The sequence below is a fragment of the Sminthopsis crassicaudata genome, chromosome 2, assembly GCF_048593235.1.
Source record: "Sminthopsis crassicaudata isolate SCR6 chromosome 2, ASM4859323v1, whole genome shotgun sequence".
Lineage (NCBI taxonomy): Eukaryota > Metazoa > Chordata > Mammalia > Dasyuromorphia > Dasyuridae > Sminthopsis > Sminthopsis crassicaudata.
In genome coordinates, this window is record NC_133618.1 from 669,190,074 (window position 1) to 669,217,365 (window position 27,292).

The 27,292-nt window shown below is 36.0% G+C and overlaps 1 protein-coding gene across 1 annotated transcript in view; it reads left to right on the plus strand.

The window, feature by feature from the left end:
• Positions 1 to 27,292, plus strand: part of PCDH15 (protocadherin related 15) — a 2,229,510-nt gene that overhangs the window by 1,549,868 nt on the left and 652,350 nt on the right. Inside the window, exon 9 of the mRNA XM_074297067.1 lies at positions 8,869 to 9,024. Within this exon, the coding sequence (XP_074153168.1) occupies positions 8,869 to 9,024 (156 nt within the window). The remainder of the gene's footprint in view (positions 1 to 8,868; positions 9,025 to 27,292) is intronic.

The window sequence follows — 27,292 nt, forward strand, 5'->3', positions numbered from 1 at the left end:
TGGGATTTGAAGCTGTCTCCAAATCAGGATTCTTTTTCTACTTCATTCCACTGAGTTTGATGATGTGGGAATAGGTATTAAAGAAATAGATATTTTATGCCCAAATCAGAAGTATTGTCACCATCTCTCAAATCTCTATTCCCTAAATTCTATATTTGGCATCAAATAGCTTTTCAGTCACTTCTCTTTTATCTTCAACAAGTTTCTTAATCAACCTTTCACTTGTGCAACTGTCTCATTAAGAAAATTCTTTATCTCTAAAAAATAAGTAAGTGTATCCTAGATAAAACATTTTGAGCAAATTTTGCAAATAAGTTTTAGTTACTTTCATAACAACTTTAAATAGCTCTAAGTGGCCTTAATCACAGAGTGATTTATACACTGAACACCTCTCCATTTCTATGATTTTTCCAAAAGCCTATTTATAATTTCAATCTTTATCATCTCCTTAGGTAACAAACTCCAAAATTGTATTACTCACTGGGTAAAATAGCTCTTCTTTTTAGAATTTCAAGGATACTGCCTTCCTTTATTTCTTCAGTTCTCATCCAATTGTCTCATGAACACTTTTTTCCCTCCCCTTTCTATTTCCTCCTTTCTTCTCCTCTCCTGGTACTATTTCTCCCCCTCCACTGTCTACTCATTGGCTGATAGACTATTTTTATTCATTTGCTAAAGGTATTAAGAAAGAAAGAAAAAAAAAAGTATTCTTGAAAACAGAAAAGGGGAAAGTCATTGCAAAGAATATTCCTACCTGTGGAGAATGGATACACTTGTACTAAAATTGATGACAAGAATACGTTTTTATCTTCACTTCCAAAGAATTGTGTTTTCAAAGGACAGGAAATCAATATCCTCAGCAGATCATTAGAAATTTCTTTATTTTTGTTCTAATAGTTTGGAGAGAGCAACTAAGCTCTACATTTATCACCTCTATAAATTCCCAACATGAAGATCCTTTTAAATTTTTGATTCTTGACAGATAAAAATGCAAAAATTTTAGACATTTCCCCTGCATTACTAAACATTATTCATGTGAAATATGTAAAATAGCTTATCAGCTTGACTATCTATAAAAGATAACTATTGCAATTAGTTACTCCAAAAATATGCAAAATTTCTTTGTTGGTTGAACAAAACAATTAAAGAGAATTAGTGAAAATTAAATTACAGTGACTTATTTTTTGCCTTTAGCTATGACAGGCAAACCACAGTTTCCTTAGCCCATTCCTAAGCACTTTGGTGTCCCTAACCTCTCACTAATCTACTTAGTAGAATTACAATTGACATATTTACAGCCATCCCATACAGCCAAGTAGAATCTATTCTAACATCAGATTACAATGTGTCTGTTATATATTAGCCATGGGGAATTCTTGCCTTCAGCTCTGAACCATTAGGGTGAGAATTTATTGCCTTCTGTGTTCCATCTACCCAAACAGGGAAGGAAGGAGGGAGGAAAGGAGGAGGGGGAACTAGACTGTGGAGTGAAAACCTTTTCAGGGGTCCTGGACGTGCCTAATGTATGAGTACTTATGTGCTTGATTTGATGGTCTGGGTACCTGAATGGTTGGTCTTCTACTTGCAAGGGCTATGACATTTCTATCCTAATAATTCTGCTGGAAATGGGATAAGGATCAAAATGAAAAGGTTTTTGATGTTTTTCATATAATATTTACAATCTAAATATGATAGGAGCAGAAAAATAGAATTGAAAGGGACTCTGTCATCCAAAATCCTTCTAAATCACAGAGCCAGAATTTAGGCCATATATTGGGATCATAGACCTAAAATAAAAAATAATAAATAAATTTTAAAAAGGCCTTTTATGGCTACTTAGTCTGACTTCACTTTTTTATAATGGTGGAAATTCAGGACCAAAGAAAGATTAAGATTATTCACATGGTTGTTTCTGAATATTGTTTGCCAAGGGTGAGCATAACCCTTGTTTTAGATTTGTATTGAAATATGTATTATCTGTCCATCAAACCACTTAAATATATATTTTCATGTATTGTGGTTGGTTTAGTAACCCATATATCTTAGAATGAGCCAGAGTCAGGATAAGCAAAAGCCTTTATTCTTGGTCTTTTGCGGTCTCAGTCAGGAGATCAGATATAGGAATCTCCACACCTCCTTTCTCTCTCTCCACCCCCAAAGAATGATCCTGCTTGTCTTACTCCACCCTCTGATCTCCCTTCCCCTTCTCTGTCCACACCCACAGAACAAGACGACACAGAGCTGAGTAGGATCATCTTCCAAGCATATGTTCATAGAGAATTGACCAATTGGTAATTAGCCTTATTAAGTGCTCGGTTAAGTGCATCTGCTCAGTTTCAGCCCTTTACATTTCCCACTTTCTTTTGTTTTAGAACACAAGTGGTCACGCTATCCCTGACTTCTCAAGGAGGTGAGAACCACAAAAAGGATAGGAACAGGTGAAAGTGTTAGCAGGCCTTCAACAGCAGCCATGCCTAAAAAAACCAAAATACTCACTTTTAACCCTAATTGTTGTAAAATGTCTCTTCCCCACAGATTGGGGATTTTTTCAGCTATAAAAGGAGTAAAAACTCCTGTTTCACCTTCAAATATCCATCTCAAAGGGGTAGCACTAACTTCAGCTTCTATTGATTCTCTTACCCCAGACAGGTAGGTATCTGCCTTAATTTTTGGCCAGTGACTGGGCCAGTTGGCACCTCTAATGACTGTGTGATCTGCACCAGGGTCTACCAGTCCTTCTAATGGTATGCCATTTATATAGATGGTGAGCATAGGTCGGTCAGCTGTCACAGCTGCTGTCTAGTATATTCCTGGGTTTTGCTGCTTGGAGTCAGAATTTGGGTGCCTATCACCAAGTTGCTTATTAGGAGTCTGTATCAATAAACCCGATGCCACTACTTCTTCTGGTTGATAAATCACACATTGTCTACCTATATTAGTGACTGGAGTATTATCTACACATTCCCCAGTTTCCCACATCAGTGTATGGATGGACACTGTTTTGTATGTACTCTCACGAGGTGAAATGGTCAAACCTACTGTGCCTGGAGACAAGGGACCCATAGGCTGGAGAGGAATAGATTTCACCTCTCCAGGGGTATCTCAGTTATCCCAGCTGCATACAACTCTATTCTCCCCATTTGTAATCCTTTTATCCCATCAGGTTGCTTCCTGGCTGATTGACTGTGTAATCCCTTTCTCCCATCAGATGGCTTCCTGGATGATTGGTCATGTCTCAGTATTGGACTTGTAGGCACTCTCTGGGTGTGGCATCATGCCCCAAGTGTTTTTTGCCTGGGGCCTAGAGCTGGGCCCCTCATCCCATTTCCCTGAATCAGTCTACATTCTGATGCCCAATGGAAGCCTCTGTTGCATTTTGGACATGGGGTATTAGGTCTTGTTCTCCCACCCTGTTTTCTCACTCTGTCTCTATGCCAACATTGAGCTTTCAGATGCCCTACTTTACCAAATTGAAAGCCTTGATGAGTCTCTCTCAAAAGGACCCTGTCTTCCCATGTTGGGACCTTGGGAAGTCTGCATATAAAAGTCTGGCTATAAAAGGCATTTGTGCCCACTGTGGCACAGCGTCTTATGGTCTTCTCTAAAGGAGCATCCCTATGTAGTCCTAGTATAATCCTTCTGCAAACCTCATTGGCATTTTCTCTAGCAAGTTGCCTCACCAAAGTGTCTGTTACTGTATTTTCACCATTAGTCTGTGTGACAACTGTCTGCAAACAAGCCACAAAATCAGCAAAGGGTTCATTTGGTCCTTGTACAGTTTTTGTGAAGGTCTCACCCTTGTCGTTTTTACTGGGGAGAGAAGCCCATGCTTTGATAGCAGCAGCAGCAATTTGCTCATATGCTGCTAAGGGGTAATTAATCTGTACTGAAATTTCTGCATAAGACCCTACACCTGTTAGTTGGTCACAAGTGATTGAAATATTAACTTCACTTTGACTATTTTGTTAGGCTTGTATCCTACAGAGCTGACTATATTCAGAAAACCACAACAAGTTTTGTCCAGATTCTAAGCATGTCCTTGCTATAGATTTCCACTAGGAGTCAAGACTTTATAAGCCAAATTCTATAATAACATCATAACATAAGCTGATGTAGACCCCAAAAGAGTGCAAGCTTTTTTCAGGTCTTTGAGGATGTCTATATCAAAAGGAGCGTATCTTCTACTTTATTGACCTGAAGAGTTAAACTGTTGAATCATGGGATATATTTGGAGCTTCAGATCACCTATATCCTTCCTTTCTTCTGTAGCTTTAAGTACTGCCTTTTGCAATCTATTCATAGGAGGGGGTGATTGCTTAGGGGGTCAGGTGCTGGTGATACCACCACCCCTCAACTACTCCTCCTCCCTCTGTCCCTGAAGGTGGAGTTGATGGGAGCATGTCAATAATCTGCTCCCTAGGCGGGGTTGAAAATTCCTCAAGAGAGCCAGAATCCCTACGCCCATGAAACTCATTTAAGTCCCCATGCAAGGTCTTTAGACTGTTCATTGTCTTCCTTTTTTTCCTCTCACTTCCTCATCTGGCCATTTCTAAAACTTTTCCTTTTTCTACGACTTGCAAGATTGTTTAAGGCCAATTGAATTATGTTGACTATATAAAATGCTTTTGTGGAAATTGAATGAGGACCTCTACTGTTGTAGTATTCACAGAGTTGTTCTCCCACAAGTTTCCAATTATCTGCACTTATTTCTTCTTCCTCTAAGAACCAAGGGAACATGCATTTTAATGTACCCAAGAGTCTAGCAATCTGTTCCCAGGTTATAATTAAACTTTGCCCCTTAATTAACTTAAGCATGTTTTCTACAGCTTCCCTTTGGGGTGTGGATGGGGGTGGGGGTGGGGACAGGGACAGGGGAGAATCTTTTCCTAACATCTGCCCCATTTCAGCTAGAAAAGGTTACTAATTTAGCCCTTGCCAAAGTAATTTCCCTGCTTGTCTATTAAAATACTCATCTAATTTCCTGGTCACTAGAGGACTTCTTCAGTGAAAATAGGGTGCTTGGCCCATATGTTGGATACCAAATGTTGTGACTGTGTTAGTAACCTGGATATCTTAGAATCAGCCAGAGTCAGGATAAGCAAAAGTCTTTATTCTTGGTTGCCATTAAGGGATTAGATTTAGGAATCTCCACACCTCCTTTCTCTCTTTCCACTGCCAAAGAATGATCCTCCTTGTCCTACTCCGCCCTCTGATCTCCCTTCCCCTTCTCTGTCCACACCCACAGATCAAGCCAGCACAGAGTTGAGCAGAGTCATCCTCCAAGTATATGTTCATAGAGAATTGTCCAATTGGTAATTAGCCTTCAGTGCTCGGTTAAGTGCATCTGCTCAGAGTTTCAGCCCGTTACATTCATGGAGTTAGAAGAACCCCCAAAAGTCATTAAATCCAATCTCTTGTTCCAAACAGGAATCCTCTTTTTAAAGCTTTGGCATTTAGTCTGTACTTGAACACTTCCAAGGACAGAGAAGTCAGCCTTTTATGATAATGATGGTAACAACTTGTATTTATATCACACTTTAAAGTTTGAAAAACACATTGTAGGATATTTCCAATGGACCAGAAAATACTCTTGTGGTGTTTTATTGTGCCCATTTTAGAAATAAAAATAGAAATAGCTTATATTTTCATATTACTCTAAGATTTTCAAAATGCTTTAACATATTATCTTATTTCATCCTCACAAGAATCACTATAGACAGATGCTATTATTATCTTCATTTTACAGATCAAGATGCTGAGGCAAAGAGAGGCTAAGAGAATTGTCTAGGTGGGCAATTAGCAAGTGTCTGTAGCTGGATTTGAATCCACCTTTTCCTGATTCAAGGCCCACTGTCTATTCAATGTGTCATCAAGTTGCTTAAAGTAAGGGGTAAACATCAGAGATTAGGTGATTTACTCAGATCATAGAATTATTTGGAATCAGAAGAGGGCTTTGTTTGCAGGTATCCTGGTTCCAACTATACCACTCTATACTCTATCACAGATCCTCTCAAAGGCAGGATACTCAGTTTCTGGACAGTTCTAAGTGACACAATGTTTTTTCCTGCTTGCCATAATGTGCTGAAATCTGCTGCCTTTGTCAAACATTGATGTGACTTTTTTTTTTTTTTAACCCCCTGAACTACACACATTGGATCAAGTCCCTCTTTCCTATAAAAGTATTTCAAAAGATTGAAAAATATCAACCTGCCTATTAAAGGAAGCATAACAATGTACATACAAAAAACCAGACAGATTAAGAAGCCCGACTTCAGTTCCAATCTCTGATAGGTACTTGTCGAGTGGCAGTGTACATGACAAAGTACCCAGAACCAAAGCACTTATGGCAAATTCTAAGGTTCAGGAAAGATGCTGACTTGTATTATTGGAGAGATCATGCTTGGCAGGACTTCCTTCTACCAATAAAACCAAAGGTCCGATTCAATTATGATAATTATCCCAAAAATAAGGACAAAGCTAAATCATTGTAGTTAGCTTACTGGAGCTGAAATGGATCAGTGAATTTAGCATAAGGAAGAACAGAGTTTAAATCTTGCTTCAGCTATTTACTAATTGTGAGATTCTGAGTAAGTCACTTGTCTGCATCAATTTCCTCATCTGTGAATTGGTTTAAGAGCAACAGCCTCACAGAGTTGATATATGTATCAAAAAAGATTGTTTATATAAAAGTATACAACACATATTTACATATTCACACGAAAATATGTAGGCATATTTTTCTATATGAATATTTGTATTTAAGCACATATACAAACATGGGTGTATATAAATATATGTACCTGTGGAGAGATATGCATATGTTATACTTCTGCATATATATATATATATATATATATATATATATATATATATATATATATATATATATATATATATATATATATATCCTTAAACAGATCTCCTTAACAAAAGGTAAAGGACTTAACACATGCTAAATATGAATGCAAATAAAAACTCCAAATATTCTTCTGTAGGGAAAGCCTTTGTCATTTCCTCAGCTATGTATGTATATTCTGTGACAAGGTTTCCTTTATCTTTCATCATCTCAGTTGTGCTCCTTGAGAAATACTCTACCTAACAATACCCCAGATAAAATGATCACTCTTTTCCAAGATTCCTTTCTCTTCCATTTTCTGAATCCATTTGTCCTTGTTGGTCAGAATAAAATCTAAAATAATAGTTCCCATTTCTGCTTCTTTTGCCTGATGAAAAAGTAATATAAAAAGATTGTCAAAATTCTCAGCTTTTTATAGAATGAGATTTCCATCAGATGGATAGATATCAAGGTATCGTGTTAGATTTGAAATCAATTGGAGTTTAAATTCTACCTCAAAGGTTTATTAACTTTGTAATCCTGAGAAAACCACCTCATCTCTTTCAGCCTCAGCTTCATCACATGTAAAATTAGGTTAATGACCTATAATTTTGCATCTAGATCAAAGTCTACAAATATATGTTCAAATCAACTTTCCCGACATTCTTGAAACTTGCTTTTGTTGCGATTTTAAATTTTGTCTTAGAACAGCATCATCCACAGCCTCATTCTAAGATTTTAGGAGCATGTTCCTGTTGTGTTATGACTTTGTCTCTTTTTTTTATTTCTGTTCTTTGACCCATATCCCCTTCTCTACACTCAAAGATGGCTTTGTAAAGGTCATGCCTTTATATTGTACATTACCATTATTATAATTGGATTTATTTCTTTTGAACGAGATAAGATTTAGACTATTTTAGAAGTCAGTCTTCTTGAATTCCTCATTTTATAGAGAAGAAAATATTAATATGGAAGAAATGTGTGAGGTCATACAGGTAGGAGTAGAGCTGGGATTTGAGGTCCTCTAGTTCTCTGATTCCACATCAAGTTTTCTTTCCATTATGTTTTGTCATTGCTACATATTTATTGTTGGTACATAAAAATGAGCATTTAGATAGAATTTTAAGGTTTGTAAGTTACTTTATATTTATTATCCCTGTGAAGTATATGTTATCATCCCCATTTTATAGATGAAATATTGAAGTAGAGAGTAGAAAAATGACTTGATCATAGATAAATAGCTATTAATTGAGGCAGAATCTGGATTCAGATCTTGATTCCTAGGCCTGTGCAAGTTCTATCCATTGTTCTATTGTTCATCCAGCTGTTTGCAACTCTTTGTGATCCTCCCCACACACCACAGCATACCAGTACGATGTTTTCACGGCAGTGAAATTGCCATGAAATTTTACCAATTGCTTCTCCAGTACACTAAGACAAACAGAAGTCAAGTGACTTGACCAGTGTCACACAGCTAGGGACTGTCTGAGGCCTGTTTTGAACTCCTGCCAGCAGGTCTACTGAGCCATCTATTCTCTCTTCCTTCCCCTATGTGCGGTAATAAAATATGTTATGCCTTCATCATCATTATACTTTCTATGGTACTTACTATGACATGGTACATAAAATGATATAATGTCATCATATAACATCATATGATATAACATATTAAATTATATTGTGTTATTATTGTGGTATCCATAATAGAATATTTCCTTATACCAACAGTATTTTTGCTTTGATTATTGTTAGTCAATTATACATAATATATTTTATATCTATATATGTATGCACATATGTGTAGTGCATACATACAACATATAATTGAATTCCACATCAAATGTATAAAAGAAACAGATTATGATCCTCCTACCTTACTCCAGATCATTTCAAAACTGTAATTTCCAAAAGGGACAGACATGTTTGTGTATGGCTTTATAATAAAAAAGAATATTTATAAATGATGTCTATACTGCTCAGATAATTGGGATTAAATATACTTCCACTTTAAATATGTTCTTTCTTCTTTGCAGCCACCAATGAATATCCATTCCATTGTGGTGAAAGTCCAGTGTGTCAACAAAAAAGTGGGTACCGTTATTTACCATGAAGTTCGAATTGTGGTGAGAGACAGAAATGACAACTCTCCTACTTTCAAGCACGAAAGCTACTATGCTACTGTGAACGAGGTCAGCTGCTCTCTTCTCTTTCTTCCTATCATTTTGTTAGATCAATATAGAGACAAATTGTTATGCATGTTGTGTTTCTGGTGCTATCCACAACTGACCACGAGCTCTAATGTTTAAGACTACTAAGTACATCTTGGTGTTTCATTTTTTAAAAATATGTAAAATGTAAAAAAAAAAACCTCATATGATGAGTTATTTGTTCAGTGTTTTCGTAAACTGTTCTAGGAGGGTACTAAACATTCATTTTGCCACTGGAACTCCATTCTCATCTATATAGCCATACTTTTTTTCAAGTTAATCAGGAAGTAATGTTTGATGTCTCCTCTCCTTTTTTTTTTTTAAATTCCAAAACTTTATTATATTAGGATAAATACACTATGAATGATAAGCCTTTTTTTCTAAGAAAATAGATAATAATGGGTAACAGCTGTCAATGTTTATAAAACAGTTCTCACAGCAACCATATGAGGAGAATAGTAAATGGTAGTGTCATGAAGATGCTAAGGTACAAAAATGTCATTCCTAAATGACAACCACTGATAAGTAAAGACCTAGCGTTACAAATGGCGCCCAATGTGGACGCATCAGGAATTATCAGGTTTTGAAAATATTTAATATTCAGAATTAAGATTCTGAAAAGATCCAAGGCCCAACAACTTAGGACCTATTCTCCTCTGTAATTGTCACAAAATATCAGAATCTAGAACTGGAAGATTCTAGTACAGAATCCCATCTACAATAATCTTCTTTTAAAATCTCTGTAATGGGAAGAGGCTCAGAGCTTCCAAAAGAAACTCATTGTACATAACTAGTAACTAGGGAGTGTTCTCTTTGTGATTAAAAAATTGACTCAGTTCTCTTCATTTTCTGATTTAGTCAACCCTCACAATTACTGGTAGGCATGAGAAAAGAGACATTTCACAACATAGAAATTCCCATTTACCCAGACAGTTCATCTACCAAGCTATATGAGGCAAATGTCATGGGACATGTTCATGGGAGAAATAAATGAAGCAAGAGTAGTATAAGGTAGACATCATAAGTAAATGTCTATAGATGGGAGCTGAATAGAAGCAAACAAAATATAGAAGAGTGGATTAGACATTCTTGTCCCATAGGAATTAATAATACTCTGAATATTTCAAGAAGCAGATCAGATCTTAACTATTGATTTCAGACTTCAGGAAGTTTACTTAAGCAAGCTAGTCAAATGTTTCCATTTTGCTGCCTGAAGATAATAAAGTTGTGCTTTGCAAGCACAAAATGCTCAAGCTCTGATTACATGCCTTTGAGCCAACATTTGTTTTGTTTGAATCCCAAAGATCTCTCCCAGTTATATCCTTTGGGGACAGAAAGAAGTCATTCCTTTTAATGGCAGTCTTTCAAGTATGTGAAGACAATCCTCATGTCTGTCTAAAGCTTCATTGAACCAAGTTAAAGATTTCCAATTTTTTTCCAACCAGTCATGAACATTGTTTTCCTGATCAATCATCTGGTTATACTTCTCTAAACTCTGAGTTGAATTCAATGTTCACATTAAAAGTATCTCTACAGAATGGAACACAAAGCTCCTAATGGAAGAGTGGAAGGGGTGAATATATCAAGATGATCATTTCGTATATCCTTATTAATTTGATTCTATTAAGGAAATTTTGAAAGCTTATTTATGCTTATTTATTTATTTTATATCTTTTTTTTTTTTTTTTTTTTTTTTTTTTTTTTTTTTTTTTCCTGAGGCAATTGGGCTTAATGACTTGTCCAGGGTCACACAGCTGGGGAATGTTGTGTCTGAGGCCAGATTTGAACTCAGATCTTCCTGACTTTAGAGCTGGTACTCAATCCACTGGCCACCTAAGTACCCCTTTATTTACTTATTTTGAGATGGCTAAGACATTATATGTATCTCTATTGACTTTGAAGCCTTCTAAAAGCCAGGTAGGTGTCATAGTGGGTAGACCAATGGACCTAGAGCTAAAAAGACTTGAAATCAAATCTGGACTCACCCACTTAGTACCTGTGTGAACCCAAGGAAGTCATTTAACCTTTATTTGCCTCAGTTTCCTCTTCTAAGAAATGGCATCATAATAATAGCTTCTCCTTTTCAGGGTTGTTATGAGGATCAAATGAGATAATATTTACATAATACTTAGTACATAGTAGGTAGTAGATAAATACTAGTTATTGTTTTACCCCAAATGCCAAATAACTATATTTCTATTGATTTTGAGTCTACTATTGAAATTTATTAGGTTTGATTCAATTTTCTATCTTACCAAAGTCAATATCTTCATAACTTTGTGCCATTCATATTGTGATAGTTTTGCTAAACATTTCTACTCCCACAAGTTGATAAGCAAGACTAAATCACTTTGTGATAGTTTCAGGTCTTACTTGAGTTTCAAGAGTTCTCCTCTATAATCAGCTCATATATGGTGTACTGTATTCAACTCAAATTAGAAGCCATGGTTTTAGTAAGGATTGTAATAAGTCATGCTGTATCCATAGGAAAATGAATTGTGGAGAGCCTTGAAATCATGTTACATGAAGTTTGGTTGAAGTTATTATATGTAACTCTGAGGCTGGATCTCTACTCATCATATCACAGTAATAGCCAAGACCAGCTAGCATTTATATATTACTTTCTTTGTCAGATACTGTGCTAAACCATTTACCATTGTTATGTCATTTGATATTGGGTCTTGCTGCTATAGAGTGAATGAATAAAATTTGCAGTTTACGAGGTATTCTTATTTTCATATTAAAAAAAAAAAATCTCGGGCAGGTAGGTGGTACAGTGGATAGAGCACCAGCCCTGAAGTCAGAAGGACCTGAGTTCAAATCTGGCCTCAGACACTTAACACTTCCTAGCCTTGTTGTGTGACCCTGGGCCAGTCACTTAACCCCAATTGCCTCAGGAAAAAAAAAATCAACACAAATAATTTATAGTGAATTTTTAGATTGACCAATGATATTTAGCTAGTTCAAGTCTTTCTTCTCTATCAACTCTTTAATTCATTCACCATTGACTATGTCCCAGAAACTAGAGTTATATGGTACAGACACAAAAAATACTGCTACCCTCAAGAAGCATATAATTCTAATGTGGGAGAGTAACATGTTAAACATTGTTATTATATATATATATTTTTTTCTGTTTTCAGAATTAATTAATTCTAAATTATTAATTATATTAATAATTAATTTAATAAATAATTATATAATCTATTAATTTATAATATAATAAATGAATAATTAATTTAATTAATATAATTTATTAGATTATATAATTATTTTATGAAAAAAAATTGTGCAATTTAGATTGAATATATATTCCACACAAAACTAGTATCTGACTAACAGAGGGACATTGTCAACAAAAGCCAAGTATACACCAACCAATCCCATTTGCTGCACTTTAAGAGCCACAAACATCTCATGATTCTCCTCTCACCCCTTCACTCTCATCTAAAATGCTATTAAATTTAAATTGCACTTTAGTTTGCAGCAGAAGCTCCATCCTTCTCTCCCTATACCAATCAAATTTTTCCTATCTTCTTTTCTGTGAACATTGATAAATAAAATGAACTTTCTGAGCTCTGAAGGACATCTATGATACGCAAGTACCCAAGATGCCTCAGAGTACACAGTCTTGTCCATTTTGAAGGCCCAAAGCCACCTTGACACCCCAAAGTTATGGAAGCATCTGATATAAGTGTCTCTCTACTGACATGTTCCTGTGCTCCCATTGGGGACAACTAACAGTAAATCTACCATAGACCATTGTAGCAAAGAGGCAAAGGCTGGACTTGAGTCCATCTGGGATGCAGAGAAAGTTGTTTCTTTTATCAGAGATGACATTGACAACATAAGAAAAAGTCAAGTTTGTGTACATGCATGTGTATGAATGAGAACTTGCCCCACACACACACACTCACACACACACAATGTGGAATTAGGAAGAACAGGAACAACTTGAATTAAAGAAATTAATACAAAAAAACAACTTTTTTTGTTAACTCTGGGTAACATTTTTTTTAATATTAAGCTGAAGCTCAAATATTAAGAGGCCCACTGATGATTTAAATGCATATTTTATTTGACCTATTTTTAGAAGATTAAATTCACTTCCCATATCTTATACATGTCCCTCTTCATCTTTTTTAAAGGACACCGTGGTATAGATTTCTGTAATTATTGTGAGCACAAATTGACATTCAGATAAAGGGAGCTTTGGGCAACATTAGAGAAGATTCATCTCAGCAAGTGATTCTTCCTTGGCACAGAACTCAATAAGTAGAGTAAGAATTAGTCCAAACAAAAGTCTGGTTTTCTTCTCTTATTAGCAGAATCCTACTCCTCCAAGGAGTAAATTTAATCTTTTTATTCACCAATGATTGGTTTCTAGAATAGAACCCTTCATGTGTTTACTGTACTTCAGAGCAGATATGAAAGCCCTACCATGTCATATTTATATGTTTTATCTGTGAATTCACGGGTATAGAAATATAAACAAAACATGTAAAACCTGTAGATAAATATCTATAATAATAATAATAATAATAATAATAAATATCTTGCATGAAAAGACATTAATGGCTTGGGAGTTAATGAGTGGTGGGAAGAAAAAGATTAGTAATGGCCTCACAAAAATGGTGACAAGTTAGCCGAATCTTGAAGGAAACCAGGAATTCCACAAAAGTTAGATAAGGAAGAAGGACATCCTAAGCATTGAGACAATCAGTACAAAAACACAGAGAGAAGTGATGGCATATTATGTGTAAGGAACAATGAAAAGGCATCAAAGAGCAAAATTTCGGGAAAATGTGGGAATGGTCAAGAACTTTAAATGCCCAAAAATATCATCTCTATTTGATTCTATGGCCCTTACAAGGGAATTACTGGTGCTTATTGAATGAAGGAGGAGGAGATCACATGTTTAAACCTGTACTTTAGGGAAATGATTGTGGTGGCTATATGGAAGATGGATTCAAGTGGGCAGAGATTTATAGCAGGGAGAGCAATTAGAGGCTATTGCAAAAACCCAGTGAAGAGAGGATGAGAACCTGTGTGAGAGTGGCAGATGTCTAAGTGGAGAGCTGGGGAGTATTGCAAAAGATGATGGAAATTATATAAGAAAGGACAAGATGCACTACCTGCTTATTTATAAGGAGAAAGTGAGAAGGAAGAATTGAGAGAACCACAGAAGTTTTGAACCTTAATGACTGGAAAGATAGTCTTCCCTTTAAGATGACAATGAAAAAAAGATGGAAAATGTACTTTAGACTTTTCTTGGATATTTGCTGATTGTATATTAAATGTATGGATTTATGGATGGGCATATGGGTGGATATGCATTTATATTATAAGGAAGAAGGACATCCTAAGCATTGAGACAATCGGTACAAAGACACAGAGAGGAGTGATGGCATATTATGTGTAAGGAACAATGAATATATATATATATATATATATATATATATATATATATATATATATATATACATAATTGCATGTATGGATGGGCTTATGGGTGATATACATTTATATGTATATGTATATATACACATAATTGCATGTGTGCATATATATATACATATATACATATACATATATGCTTATGTCTATTTATATTTGTTTTTAATTCCATTTCAAACAGAAGCTATCCAGGATCACTCTATCAATAATCGCCACTGCAGGTCCCCCTATTTCAATGTCAATATAGATTCAGTTGTCTTGGTCACCTTACCCATGGCCTTATAAACAATTGTCTGTGTAATATCATGATTTATGATACTTGCTCTTTCTTTTCTCTTAGTAAATATAAGACGAGCCATCCTTCCATTTCAATTGTCCCCTATTAGATATTTTAACCCTTTCAATTATCAGACCATGTTTGAGATGTAATCAAGAAGATGTGAACTTCAACCTAATTTGCTACTGTTAATAGATTGTCTCAGGCATATTTTTGAACTCTTTGAGTGTCTTTATCAAGTTAATTCTCTGATGAAAGTGATTCCTCAGACATTTGTCAGTGTGTCACTCAAAATCTGTGTAGTCTATTCTAGATACTGATGTTCAATTACTCCAAACTTTCCATTTTTATAATAGACTTGCTCCAGATTATCCAAAGCACAGATGAACATATGTGCACACATACATGTACACATATGTACATATGCATCCATGTGTCATGTGTACATGGAATAGTTATGTACATGTATGTAAGGTATGTATATATGTGATGTGTATATGTCTGTGTGCATGTATATATACATCTTACAAATATTTGTATATATTTGTACATGCATGTAAATATACATATGTATATATGCAATGAATTTTTATGTGGAAAGGAACCTCACAGAGACAATTCATTCCCAATTATTTATGTATGTATGTATGTATTTATTTATTCATTTCCTGAGGCTTGGGTTAAGTGACTTGCCCAGGATCACACAGCTGGAAGTGTTAAGTGTCTGAGATCACATTTGAACTCTGGTCCTCCTGAATTCAGGGCTGGCGCTCTATCCACTGCGCCACTAGCTGCCCCCTCATTCCCAATTATTGCAAGCAAATTTTCTACGAAACAAATTGTCATATCCACATTACTTGACATTGCATGTGAGAGAGCCCATTTAATTTTTGGGTACCTTGAATTATTAAAGCTTATTGTCTACCCCCATCCATGCCCCTGTCATCAAGTTTCAGTTGGTCTCTTTGCTACTTCCTTCCCTTGAGCCTATATCTACTCTCTGTGGCCAAGCTGAATAAGACTAATCCCTCCCTCATGTGAAAGTTCTTTATATGTCAAAATACATTCTCATTTTCTATGGTATCTAAGGCATTCAGTACCAGAGTTTTCTGCTCACATGACCCCCCATCAGGAGAATACAAACTCCTTGTAGACAGGAAGTCTTTATTTATCTCCCATGGCCCTCTCCCATACTTGTCCTCACTTTGTGTTCCCAGAGCCTAACACACTGTCAGATAGTCACCAACACTTCATTAATGATTGTTGAGTTGAATTGAATATGAATTCCTTTGACTCTATGCCCCACAAACTCTAGTTCTCCCTAGCTCTTTCCAGTTAGACTATAAATGCATTGCTCTACATGTATCTTATTATGTGTAAACTGACAAACACATTTTGATTGTATTCTTAAGATATGGTTTATCATAATAGGAATATTAATAGATAATTAATTAAAAGAATTCCTTTTATTGCATCTTCTGAATAAATATTGGTTAGAATATTCTTTAATGATATGGATTTAACATCAGGAGATGGGCCCATCTCTTAATTCTAGAATTGAAGTAGTCTGTGATTGACATATACCTAAAATTCTCTATAATATACCTATAATTCTCTCATTTGGTCATTCCTTCATTTGTGTGCCATCATGTTTATCGGTGTGCGAGGTGGAAGGGCCATGAATCCATTGTCTTATCTGGAGATAAGTGTCCAGGTGCAAGAACCTTATTACACGTTGTAAGTCAGACCACAGCTTGAGCAGAGTGCTCAATGGTTGGAACTCTCCATGTGGGACCTCTCTACTTGACTAACAAAGCACTAATTTAAAAAATTAAATATTCTTATTTTGATGTTGTCTAAATTTATGATATCAAGCTCACATAGAAACTGGGGCCATTAACCTGAACAAAAGCATGCCAACAAGAAATATATTACACACATACACACACTCACACATAGATACACACACACACACACACACACACATATATATATATATATATATATATATATGTGTGTAAATAATTGGGAATGAATTGTCTGTGAGGTTCCTTTCCACATAAAAACTCATTGCATATATATACATATGTATATAATTAAAGTTATATAAAATAAAATAAAGTTACCTGTTTTATTCCATTTTTACTTATCTTGCTATAAACATTTCCCAATTTTATTTTAGTTTGGTACAGCATTAGGGGGATGTTGGACTCTTTTTGAGCACTAAAAGGCTGTGACTTATCCAGGGTCACATAGCACCTATGTGTAAGAGATAGACTTTGAACTTAGCTGTCCATCTTTGCCATACCTCATTGCCATTCTCTCAAGTTCGATACTAGCTTTCTCACCTTGAAGCTTTGTTACTAAATTGCAAGATGAAAGTTTCTTTGAACCAATTATTTTCTATCACTCACTATAGGTGTTTCTTTATCTTTTCCTATGATATAATTTTAGACCCTTAAGGCCAAGTTTCTCAAACTATTTTTGTGTTATCATGAACTTCTTAGCAAAGTCTTTGGACTTCTTATCATAATAATGATCTAATATTTAGAGAATAAAACTCAGAATGACCATAATATTGTAATTATCGGAAACTAATTATAATGAACTATATTAAAGCCTTAGCAAAAATTGAATTAAATGATTCCATGTTATAAAACCCTGCTTTCAGGGACAGCAGAACAGGGTAGACTGGATATTGGCATTAAAGCCAGGGGACCCTGTATAAAAACCTGACTGGTGCTATTATTAATTGTGTGATCATGGGGAAAGCATCAAGTTTTCTAGCCCATCTCCTCATCTCTGAGCATAGTTCTATATGATTTACAAAGATTTGTAACTAAATCCTGTTTTTAAGTAAAGAAAAGTAACTCTTTACAAAAAGGCAAAGGAAAAAGAGCAAGGAAAATGACAAGAGGCAGCCGACTAGTGGTTCAGAAGATTGATTGCTTGGGATAGTATCAGGAAGAACGAAATTCAAATCTAACATAAGAAACTTTCTAGCTGTTTGACTCTGGTCAAGTTATGTAATTATTCTGTGCCTCAGTTTCCTCAATTATAAAATGAGATTGATAAAAGCAACTACTTCTAAGGGTTATTTTGAAGATAAAAGGAGATGATAGTCATAAAGAACTTTGTAGGTCTTAAGTACTAGTTAAGATCATTTTTATTCAAAGGCTACTTCATGGTCTGATACAACATGAAGACCCACCATTTATTTGCAATGGAGGATCTCATGAGATGGAATTTACATTTCATGCTATTTTTTTCCTCAAACAATTACCAACAATATAAACATGAAAAAAGAAATTGATTTTACTTCACTTATATCCTGTTTTACTGACTATGACCTGGTAAGTCATCCAACTTCAATAAGTTTAAGGATTCATTGAAATAGCCTTACCTTGAAAACATTACACTCTTGTGCTAATGTATTTGATTTTAAGTCCCTCTGAGAGATACATGTGTTGTGATTTGCAAATATTCTTTCTACTAAGTATTATCAAAATGAATTTTTCTGCATCTCAATTGAAGGGTTACTGCATTATTGATGTTCTAGTTTTAATTAATGCCTCATTTCAAATCCTGACTGTTTGAAAATAAGATTTTAAAAAAAAAATATTTATTTATTTATTCATTCATTCATTCATTCATTTATTTTATTTTTATTAATTTAGTTGAGTTAGGCTAAAACATTTTCATAAATGTATAAGTTTGAGTGATGACTTTTAACATTAAAAAAACAAAGGGAATGAAATAAACAAAAATGTAATAAGTTCATAATATTAGACAATATATACTCTTTTTGTTTTTCAGCAGGCTATGGAGAATTTTTCCCTATATTTTGTATTTATATTCTCAGCTTGCTTGCCATCAGATTATTTAAAAAAAAACACCAAATTTTGGGTGGTATTGATTGAATTCATCTAAACTAGCTTTTATTTTTAAAAATTAATTAATTAAATAATTAATCAATTTGCTTATTTATTTATTTATGTATTTTTTTGGTTTATAAATTAAATATTTTTATTTACAAAGCATATATGCATGGGTAATTTTCCAACACTGACCCTTGCCAAACCTTCTATTCCAATTTTCCCCATCTTCCACCCCACCCCCAGCCCTAGATGGCAGGTAGTCCAAGCCATTAAATATGTTAAAATAGATATTAAATCCAATATATATGTATACATATTTATTCAGTTATCTTTCTTCACAAGAAAAATCATATCAAAAAGGAAGCAAAAAAATCTGCCAAAGAAAACAAAAAGCAAGCAAACAATAACAGAGAGTGAGGATGCAGTTCCCATAGTTCTCTCTCTGGGTGTAGATGGCTCTCTTCCTCACTGAACACATAGAACTGGTTCAAATCATCTCATTGTTGAAGAGAACCACATCAATCAGAATTGATCATCATATAGTCTTATTGTTCCTGTGTATAATGATCTCCTCTATCTCATGCTCAAATTGGTTTACTTTATTACTTCACAGTATATAGGATATGTGTAAGACAGAATGCACAAAGCCTCTCTGAATGAGAGTCCATTGGGTGGTCTGACCACACCCCTCTTGCCCCTGCCTCTAATTTATTTCATTCCCAGTAACACCTGCCTCAGCAAAGGCTGCCCTGCAACTCCTTGAGATGTTATGATCCACAGCTGTGGAGGCTCTCAGAGAACTGACCTGTCCCTTAACAATAAGTGTAATGTTTGGGTTATCTTTATGGAGGTCCTTTGGATGGGCCTTGGTCTTTAGGCAAAAGTGATAAAGGCAGGAGAGCCACTGGCAGGATGGTCAAAGATAGAATGTCTCTCTTCCAGTCCTTGTTGCCTTATTGTAATTACATCATTACAGCATACTATGTATGTATGAACTTAGAGAAGCATTACATAGGTAAGTATATATGTGAACTAGAGAATCATCATCTCATCAATTGCACTGAGTTCATACCTTGTTTCTCACATATTTCTCCAGAATTCTGGCCTTCTACAGACACCACCCAGTCAGCTCTCAAATCTTTGAGGTAGGCTCTAAGGAAAGAGCTAGTCTTATCCTTTCTGAGTGGAACATCAAAGAAGGAATCAGAAAAAAAAGTTTCACTTTTTAAAAAATCTTCATATTAAGAAAAAGCTATCTCTATCAGTGGACTAATGAGAAAGTGTAAAAATTCACTATATGTGTTGGTTATGGAAAGAGGCAGTTTTAGGGCAGACAAAATGTTTTGGGACTTTCCTTGACCAGTTTCTCTCTCAGAATATCAGAATATAGAAAATGTGAGGGTGTGGAGAATTAGAAATGAGAGGAGTTTTTGTAAAATGACCCAATTTGGAGAGTACAAAGTCCTAAGAGGAAATAATGTTTTCTACAATTAGAAGAAAGATAAGAACTCAGCCCTAGAACTTAACTTGAAAGCCTTCTCAAAAGGAAGTAGTTCTCTAGAGGATGGAGTAAAGGGAGGGGCTAAGCAGAGGTAGGGATATAAAAAGGCCTACAGAATTCCCTGTGGGTATTTTTGGTATCCAGAGCTCAAGAGCCAGAGTCAGCACCAGCATCTGCTCCTGAGAGATACATCCAAGAAGGAAGAATATGGATCCCAGGGAATTAATTGAAAATATCAAGGAACATCTTACTTGCTCTATCTGCATGGACTATTTCACTGACCCAGTGACTGCCCAATGTGGCCACAGTTTTTGTTCACAGTGTCTTCTCCAGTGCAGGGACAGAGCCACTGAAATCTTAAAGTGCCCAGAGTGCAGAGGAGTCATCGGAGACGATGACTATGTGCCCAACAGGCAACTGCAGAACCTGTCTGTCCTTGGCCAAAAACTCCGACCTCATTTGCTGCAGAGCACGATCGGCCTCACCACCTGTGATCAACATGGGAAACGAGAGGAGTACTTCTGTGAGGAGGATCAGAAACTGCTTTGTGATTCTTGCAAATCGGCCCCACAGCACAAGGCTCACAAAGTCCTTCCTTTTAAAACAGTTGCTGAGAAGTGCAGGGATGAGCTCCAGGAGGCACAAACTGGCTTAGTAGAGACAGAAAAGGAGTTTAAAATGATGTTGGACAAAGCAAGAAGGAGAAAGGCATCCTGTAAGGATGATGTGTACAATTTGGAATGCTCAGTGATGTTTGAATATAGGAAAATTCACCAGTTCTTACGGGATGAACAATCTGAGTACTTGGAAAGGCTACAGAAGGAATCCAGAGAAGGCATGGTCAAAATAGAGGAGAACATAAACGAGCTGACCCAACAAATCCAGAATGTGCAACAATTCAGGTTGGAAATAGAGAAGAGTTTGGACAAGTCGACTTTGGAAATGCTCCAGGACATGAAAGGCATTTTGGAAAGGAATGAGGAGCTTCTACTACTTGAAGAAGCAGAGCTTGTGTTCCCTTCCTTGAGCCCCTGCCCCATCACATGCCTGAGAGAAATGCTCCTGAGCTTCCAGACAGACATCATTTTTGATCCTGAATCAGCCAATCCTCTTCTCATCCTTTCTGAAGATTTGAAGAGGGTCCAGTACAGAAGTGTGCATCAGGACCTGCCTGACAACGAAGACAGAAATGACTGTACTCTTGCCGTTTGGGGGGCCCAGACCTTCACCTCAGGAAAGCACTATTGGGAGGTAGAGGTGGAAGATAAGACAGAGTGGGAATTGGGCGTCTCTAAAGATTCAGTCAAGGGAAATGGAAAACTGTCCTCAGCTGAGGGTGTAGAGACTCTAGCAAGCTCCCCATGTGGAAATAGTTTCTTTCTGTTAAGTTCACAAAATAGCTTTCACTTGAAGCAGCCTGTGCTGAAAGTGGGAGTTCTTCTTGATTTGGAAACTAAATTTATATCGTTTTATGATGTCAGAAAAAGAAACCTTATCCACGATATTTCAGACATAGATTTAGTAGGACCTCTTTGCCCTTACTTCTCTTTTGTCATTAAGGAAGACAGTCCCCCTGCATCACTCATTATCTGTTAGACTAGGGATCAGTAAAGAGCTGTCAATGATGCTGATTGTTAAGGATGTGAGTAAAAGTGATAATGTAAATGACTTTAATTTTCTGTAAATTTTGTAATTTTTGTAAACTTTTTTTTGAAATTGTCAATAAAGTGAAGTGTTTTTATTCAAAGCAATGAGAAACTCTTTCTTTTAAAATATTTATTATTTAAAAGATCATGGGGACTCATTTGCAAGCTCTTAAAATTGGAGATCAGCTGGAAGGGGAGGTAGAAAAGCAACAGCAGACGAGTGAAAGGAGAAAAAGAGGGAATCAATACTTTTCAAGTAGAGAAGGATGAAGAGGTAAATTTACAATGTTAAATAAATTACTAAATGAGCAAACAAAGAAACAAAATAAATAAGTAAAAGAGAGAATAGTTCTCTTGGATGAAGTCCTAGGGGGATGGGTTTGAAAAACTGTTTCTCTGAATGGGACACAAAATAGAGTACCAGAATAGCCTCAAGGAATTTCTATTGAATCGGGAATTATAGGAAATCTATTGAAATAAAGGTATTATGAATAATTTTAGTAAATAAGTTATCAACAGAGGAGGAGAAGGTAAGAAATTATAGTTTGACATGTGTTTCCTTTTTATATATTTGTTTTACCCCCTGTAGACTTTCTCTACTACTTTTCACAGCTACCATATCAAGAAGACATTGAAAGTCAGTAATTCTGAAAATGGAAAATGCTAAAAATTCTGTGGCCTTAAAGATGACTGGGTTGTTGAGTTCTCTCACCTGTTCAGAAAGGAGTAAAAAGAAGTGCTTAAAGGGGAAAGGTTGAAAAAAAAAAAAAAAAAAAAAACACCAACACTGGGTTTTGCCTTTTAACTTCAAGGAGATATCATTTTTGTGAATGATCTTCAGGTCATGTGCCACTGAATTCTTGAACAAGTTTCTACTAGTAAGAGAGAAAGAGACAGAGACAAAGAGAGACAGAGACACAGATACAGAGAGATAGCGAGGAAAATAACATCTTTCAAACAGAAAGACAGATGAGAGGCATCTCCATTTACCATATTAAGCACTAAATATATATGTGAACTAGAGAACCATTATTTTGTCAGTTCCACTGAGTTCATACCTTGTTTCTCACATATTACTCCAGAACTCTGGCCTTCTACAGACACCACCCAGTCAGCTCTCAAATCTTTTGAGGTAGGCTCTAAGGAAAGAGCTAGTCTTGGACTTTCTGAGTAGAACATCTAAGAAGGAATCAGAAATAAGTTTCTCTTTTAAAAAATCTTAATATTAAGAAAGAAGATATATCTTACGCTAGACTAATGAGAAAGTAAGAAAATTCACTATATGTCTTGGTTGTGGAAAGAGGCAGTTTTAGGGCAGAGACTATGCTGTGGGGCTTTCCTTGTCCAGTTTCTCTATCAGAACATCAGAATATAGAAAATGTGAGGGTCCTGAGACTCAGAAATGAGAAGAGGTTTTGTTAAATGACCCAATTTGGAGAGTACAAAGTGGTAAGAGGAAATAATGTTTTCTACAATTAGAAGAAAGGTGAGAACTCATCCCTAAAGCTAAACCTGGAAGCCTTCTCAAAAGAAAGGAGTTCTCACCTCTAAAGGATTGAGTAAAAGTAAGAGATTGTGCCTTGGGGCTCTCCTTCACCAGAACATTTCTCAGGGCATCAGAATATTGAAAATGTGAGGATCCTGAGACTTAGAAATGAGAAGAGGTTTTGTTAAATGACCCAATTTGGAGAGTACAAAGTGCTAAGAGGAAATAAAGTTTTCTACAACTAGAAGAAAGGTCAGAACTCAGCCCTAGAGTTGAACTTAGAAGCCTTCTCAAAAGAAAGGAGTTCTCATCTCTTGGGGATGGAAAAAGGACAGAGATTATGCTTTGGGGCTTTCCTTGACCAGTTTCTCTCTCAGAACATCAGAATATAGAAAATGTTAGGGTGCTGAGACTCAGAAAGGAGAGGAGGTTTGGTTAAATGACCCAATTTGGAGAGTACAAAGTGCTGAGAGGAAATGTTTTCTACAATTTGAAGAAAGGTGAGAACTCAGCCCTAGAGCTGAACCTAGAAGCCTTCTCAAAACAAAGGAGTTCTCACCTCTAGGGGATGGAGTAAAGGGAGGGGCTAAGCAGAGGTAGGGATATAAAAAGGCCTACAGAATTCCCTGTTGGTATTATTGGTATCCAGAGCTCAAGAGCCAGAGCCAGCACCAGCATCTGCTCCTGAGAGATACATCCAAGAAGGAAGAATATGGATCCAAGGGAATTAATTGAAAATATCAAGGAACATCTTACTTGCTCTGTCTGCATGGACTACTTCACTGACCCAGTGACTGCCCAATGTGGCCACAGTTTTTGTTCACAATGTCTTCTCCAGTGCAGGGACAGAGCCACTGAAATCTTAAAGTGCCCAGAGTGCAGAGGAGTCATCAGAGACGATGACTATGTGCCCAACAGGCAACTGCAGAACCTGTCCGTCCTTGGCCAAAAACTCCGACCTCATTTGCTGCAGAGCACGATCGGCCTCACCACCTGTGATCAACATGGGAAACGAGAGGAGTTCTTCTGTGAGGAGGATCAGAGACTGCTTTGTGATTCTTGCAAATCAGCCCCACAGCACAAGGCTCACAAAGTCCTTCTTTTTAAAACAGTTGCTGAGAAGTGCAGGAATGAGCTCCAGGAGATGCGAACTTCCTTAGGAGAAACAGAAAAGGAGGTTGAAATGATGTTGGACAAAGTAAGAAGGAGAAAGGCATCCTGTAAGGAGGATGTATGCACTTTGGAATGCTCAGTGATGTTTGAATATAGGAAAATTCACCAGTTCTTACGGGATGAACAATCTGAGTACTTGGAAAGGCTACAGAAGGAATCCCGAAATGGCATGGTCAAGATAAAGGAGAACATGGATGAGGTGACCCAACAAATCCAGAAAGTGCAACAATTCATGTTGGACATAGAGAAGAGTTTGGACAAGCCGACTTTGGAAATGCTCCAGGACATGAAAGGCATTTTGGAAAGGAATGAGGAGCTTCTACTGCTTGAAGAACCAGAGCTTGTGTTCCCTTCCTTGAGCCCCTGCTCCATCACATGCCTGAGAGAAATGCTCCTGAGCTTCCAGACAGACATCATTTTTGATCCTGAATCAGCCAATCCTCTTCTCATCCTTTCTGAAGATTTGAAGAGGGTCCAGTACAGAAGTGTCCATCAGGACCTGCCTGACAACGAAGACAGAAATGACTGTACTCTTGCTGTTTGGGGGGCCCACACCTTCACCTCAGGAAAACATTATTGGGAGGTAGAGGTGGAAGATAAGACAGAGTGGGAATTGGGTGTCTCTAAAGATTCAGTCAAGGGAAAGGGCAAACTGTCCTCAGCTGAGGGTGTAAAGACCCTAGCAAGCTCCCCATGTGGAAATAGTTTTTTTCTGTTAAGTTCACAAAATAGCTTTCACTTGAAGCAGCCTGTGCTGAAAGTGGGAGTTCTTCTTGATTTGGAAACTAAATATATATCGTTTTATGATGTCAGAAAAAGAAGCCTTATCCACATTCTCTCAGACATGGATTTAGAAGGACCTCTTTGCCCTTACTTCTCTTTTGTCATTAAGGAAGACAGTCCCCCTGCATCACTCATTATCTGTTAGACTAGTGATCAGTACCGAGCTGTCAATGATGCTCATTGTTATTGGATGACTCTTAGTACATTAGAGTAAAAGTGATAATGAAAATGACTTGGTGATTTTCTGAAACTTTTGTAATTTTTGTAAACTTTTTTTTTTGAAATTCTCAATAAAGTGAAGTGTTTTTATTTAAATCAATGAGATAAAGTCTTTCTTTTTTAATATGCGTTATTAAAAAGAACATGGGGTCTCTTTGCAAGCTCTTCAATTGGAGATCAGCTGGAAGGGGAGGTAGAAAATGGGAGGTAGAGGATTAAAAGGAAAAAAGGAGGGAATCAATACTTTTCAAGTAGAGAAGGATGAAGAGGTAAATTTACAATGTTAAATAAATTACTAAATGAGCAAAGAAAAAAAAATGAATAAGTAAAATAAATAAAAGAGAAAATAGTTCTCTTGGATGAAGTCCTAGGGAGATGAGTTTTTGAAACTGTGTCCCTGAATGAAATACAAAATACAGTACCAGAGTAGCCTCAAGGAATTTCTATTGAATCAGGAAATATAAGAAATTTATTGAAATAAAGGTATTATGAATAATTTTAGTAAATAAGTTCTCAACAAAGGAGGAAAAGGTAAGAAATTATACTTTGACATCTTCTCAAACATGTTTTGTTTATTACCTTTCCTTTTTATATATTTGTTTTACCCCTTTGTAGGCTTTGCTCTACTACTTCTCACAGCTACAGTAGCAAGACATTGAAAGTCAGTAATTCTGAAAATGGGAAATGCTAAATATTCTGTTGCCTTGAACGGGTTGTTTTGTTCTCACCTGTTCAGAAAGGAGTAAAAAGAAGTACTTAAGGGGGAAATGTTTGAAAAAAAAAAACACACCAACACTGGGTTGTGCCTTTTAACTTCAAGTAGATATCATTTTTGTGAATGATCTTCATGTCATGTGCCACTGAATTCTTGAACAACTTTCTACTAGTAAGAGAGAGATAGAGACAAAGAGAGACAGAGACACAGATGCAGATAGCGAGAAAAATCGCATCTTTCAGACAGAAAGATAGATAAGAGGCATATGCATTTACCATATTAAGCACTAAATATATATGTGAACTAGAGAACCATTATTTTGTCAGTTCCACTGAGTTAATACCTTGTTTCAAGTATACTTCTTCAGAGTTCTGGCCCTAGACAGGAAGTTTTTTCTTTTCCCTAGTCTTAGGCCAAAATCTTCTTTATGATTTTTATTAATGGCTTCAGCCCCCCTGAGATCAAACAGAATGATTCTGATCCTTCCTCTTCTATTATCAGATAGCTTTCGTATCTGTCCTGTTTAATTTCTTCTCCAGCCTAGATATCTCTAGCTCCTTCAACCTTCTTGTTTTATGGTCTCAGGACCTTTTATCATCCTGCTTGCCCTACTTTAGACACTTAAAAAAAAAAAAAAAAAAAAAAAAAAAAAAACCTTCTTCTTAGGAATTTTAACTAATTATTATATAATTTTATTTTTTAAATTTCAAAAATTAAGAAATACCCCTGTATGTTTAAATGATTCATAGATTAATTTAGTCCCTATAGTCCATATATACTTTTTTTTTTAAAGATCAGGGAAATATTGTTTAGAGAGAATAAATCATTTTCCCCAGATATATAGGTATCTGGTAAGCTAAATAGCATTGAAATAAATTTAAAAAAATTTCTAAGTGGACAATTCTTTAACTTTCAGAATGATCTCCTGACTTTCCACAAGATTTTCTCCATTAAAACATGGAGACTTCTTCATCTGGTAAATTCATTTCATTTTTGGATTATTTCTTATACTTCAAATAACCTCTCCCTCTGAGGCTTCTGGTTAATTCCTATAAGAGCTTCCAAGGAAAAGTTAAACTCCCAGGAGGCCCATGAATTCATTCCTCCCTAGGTTA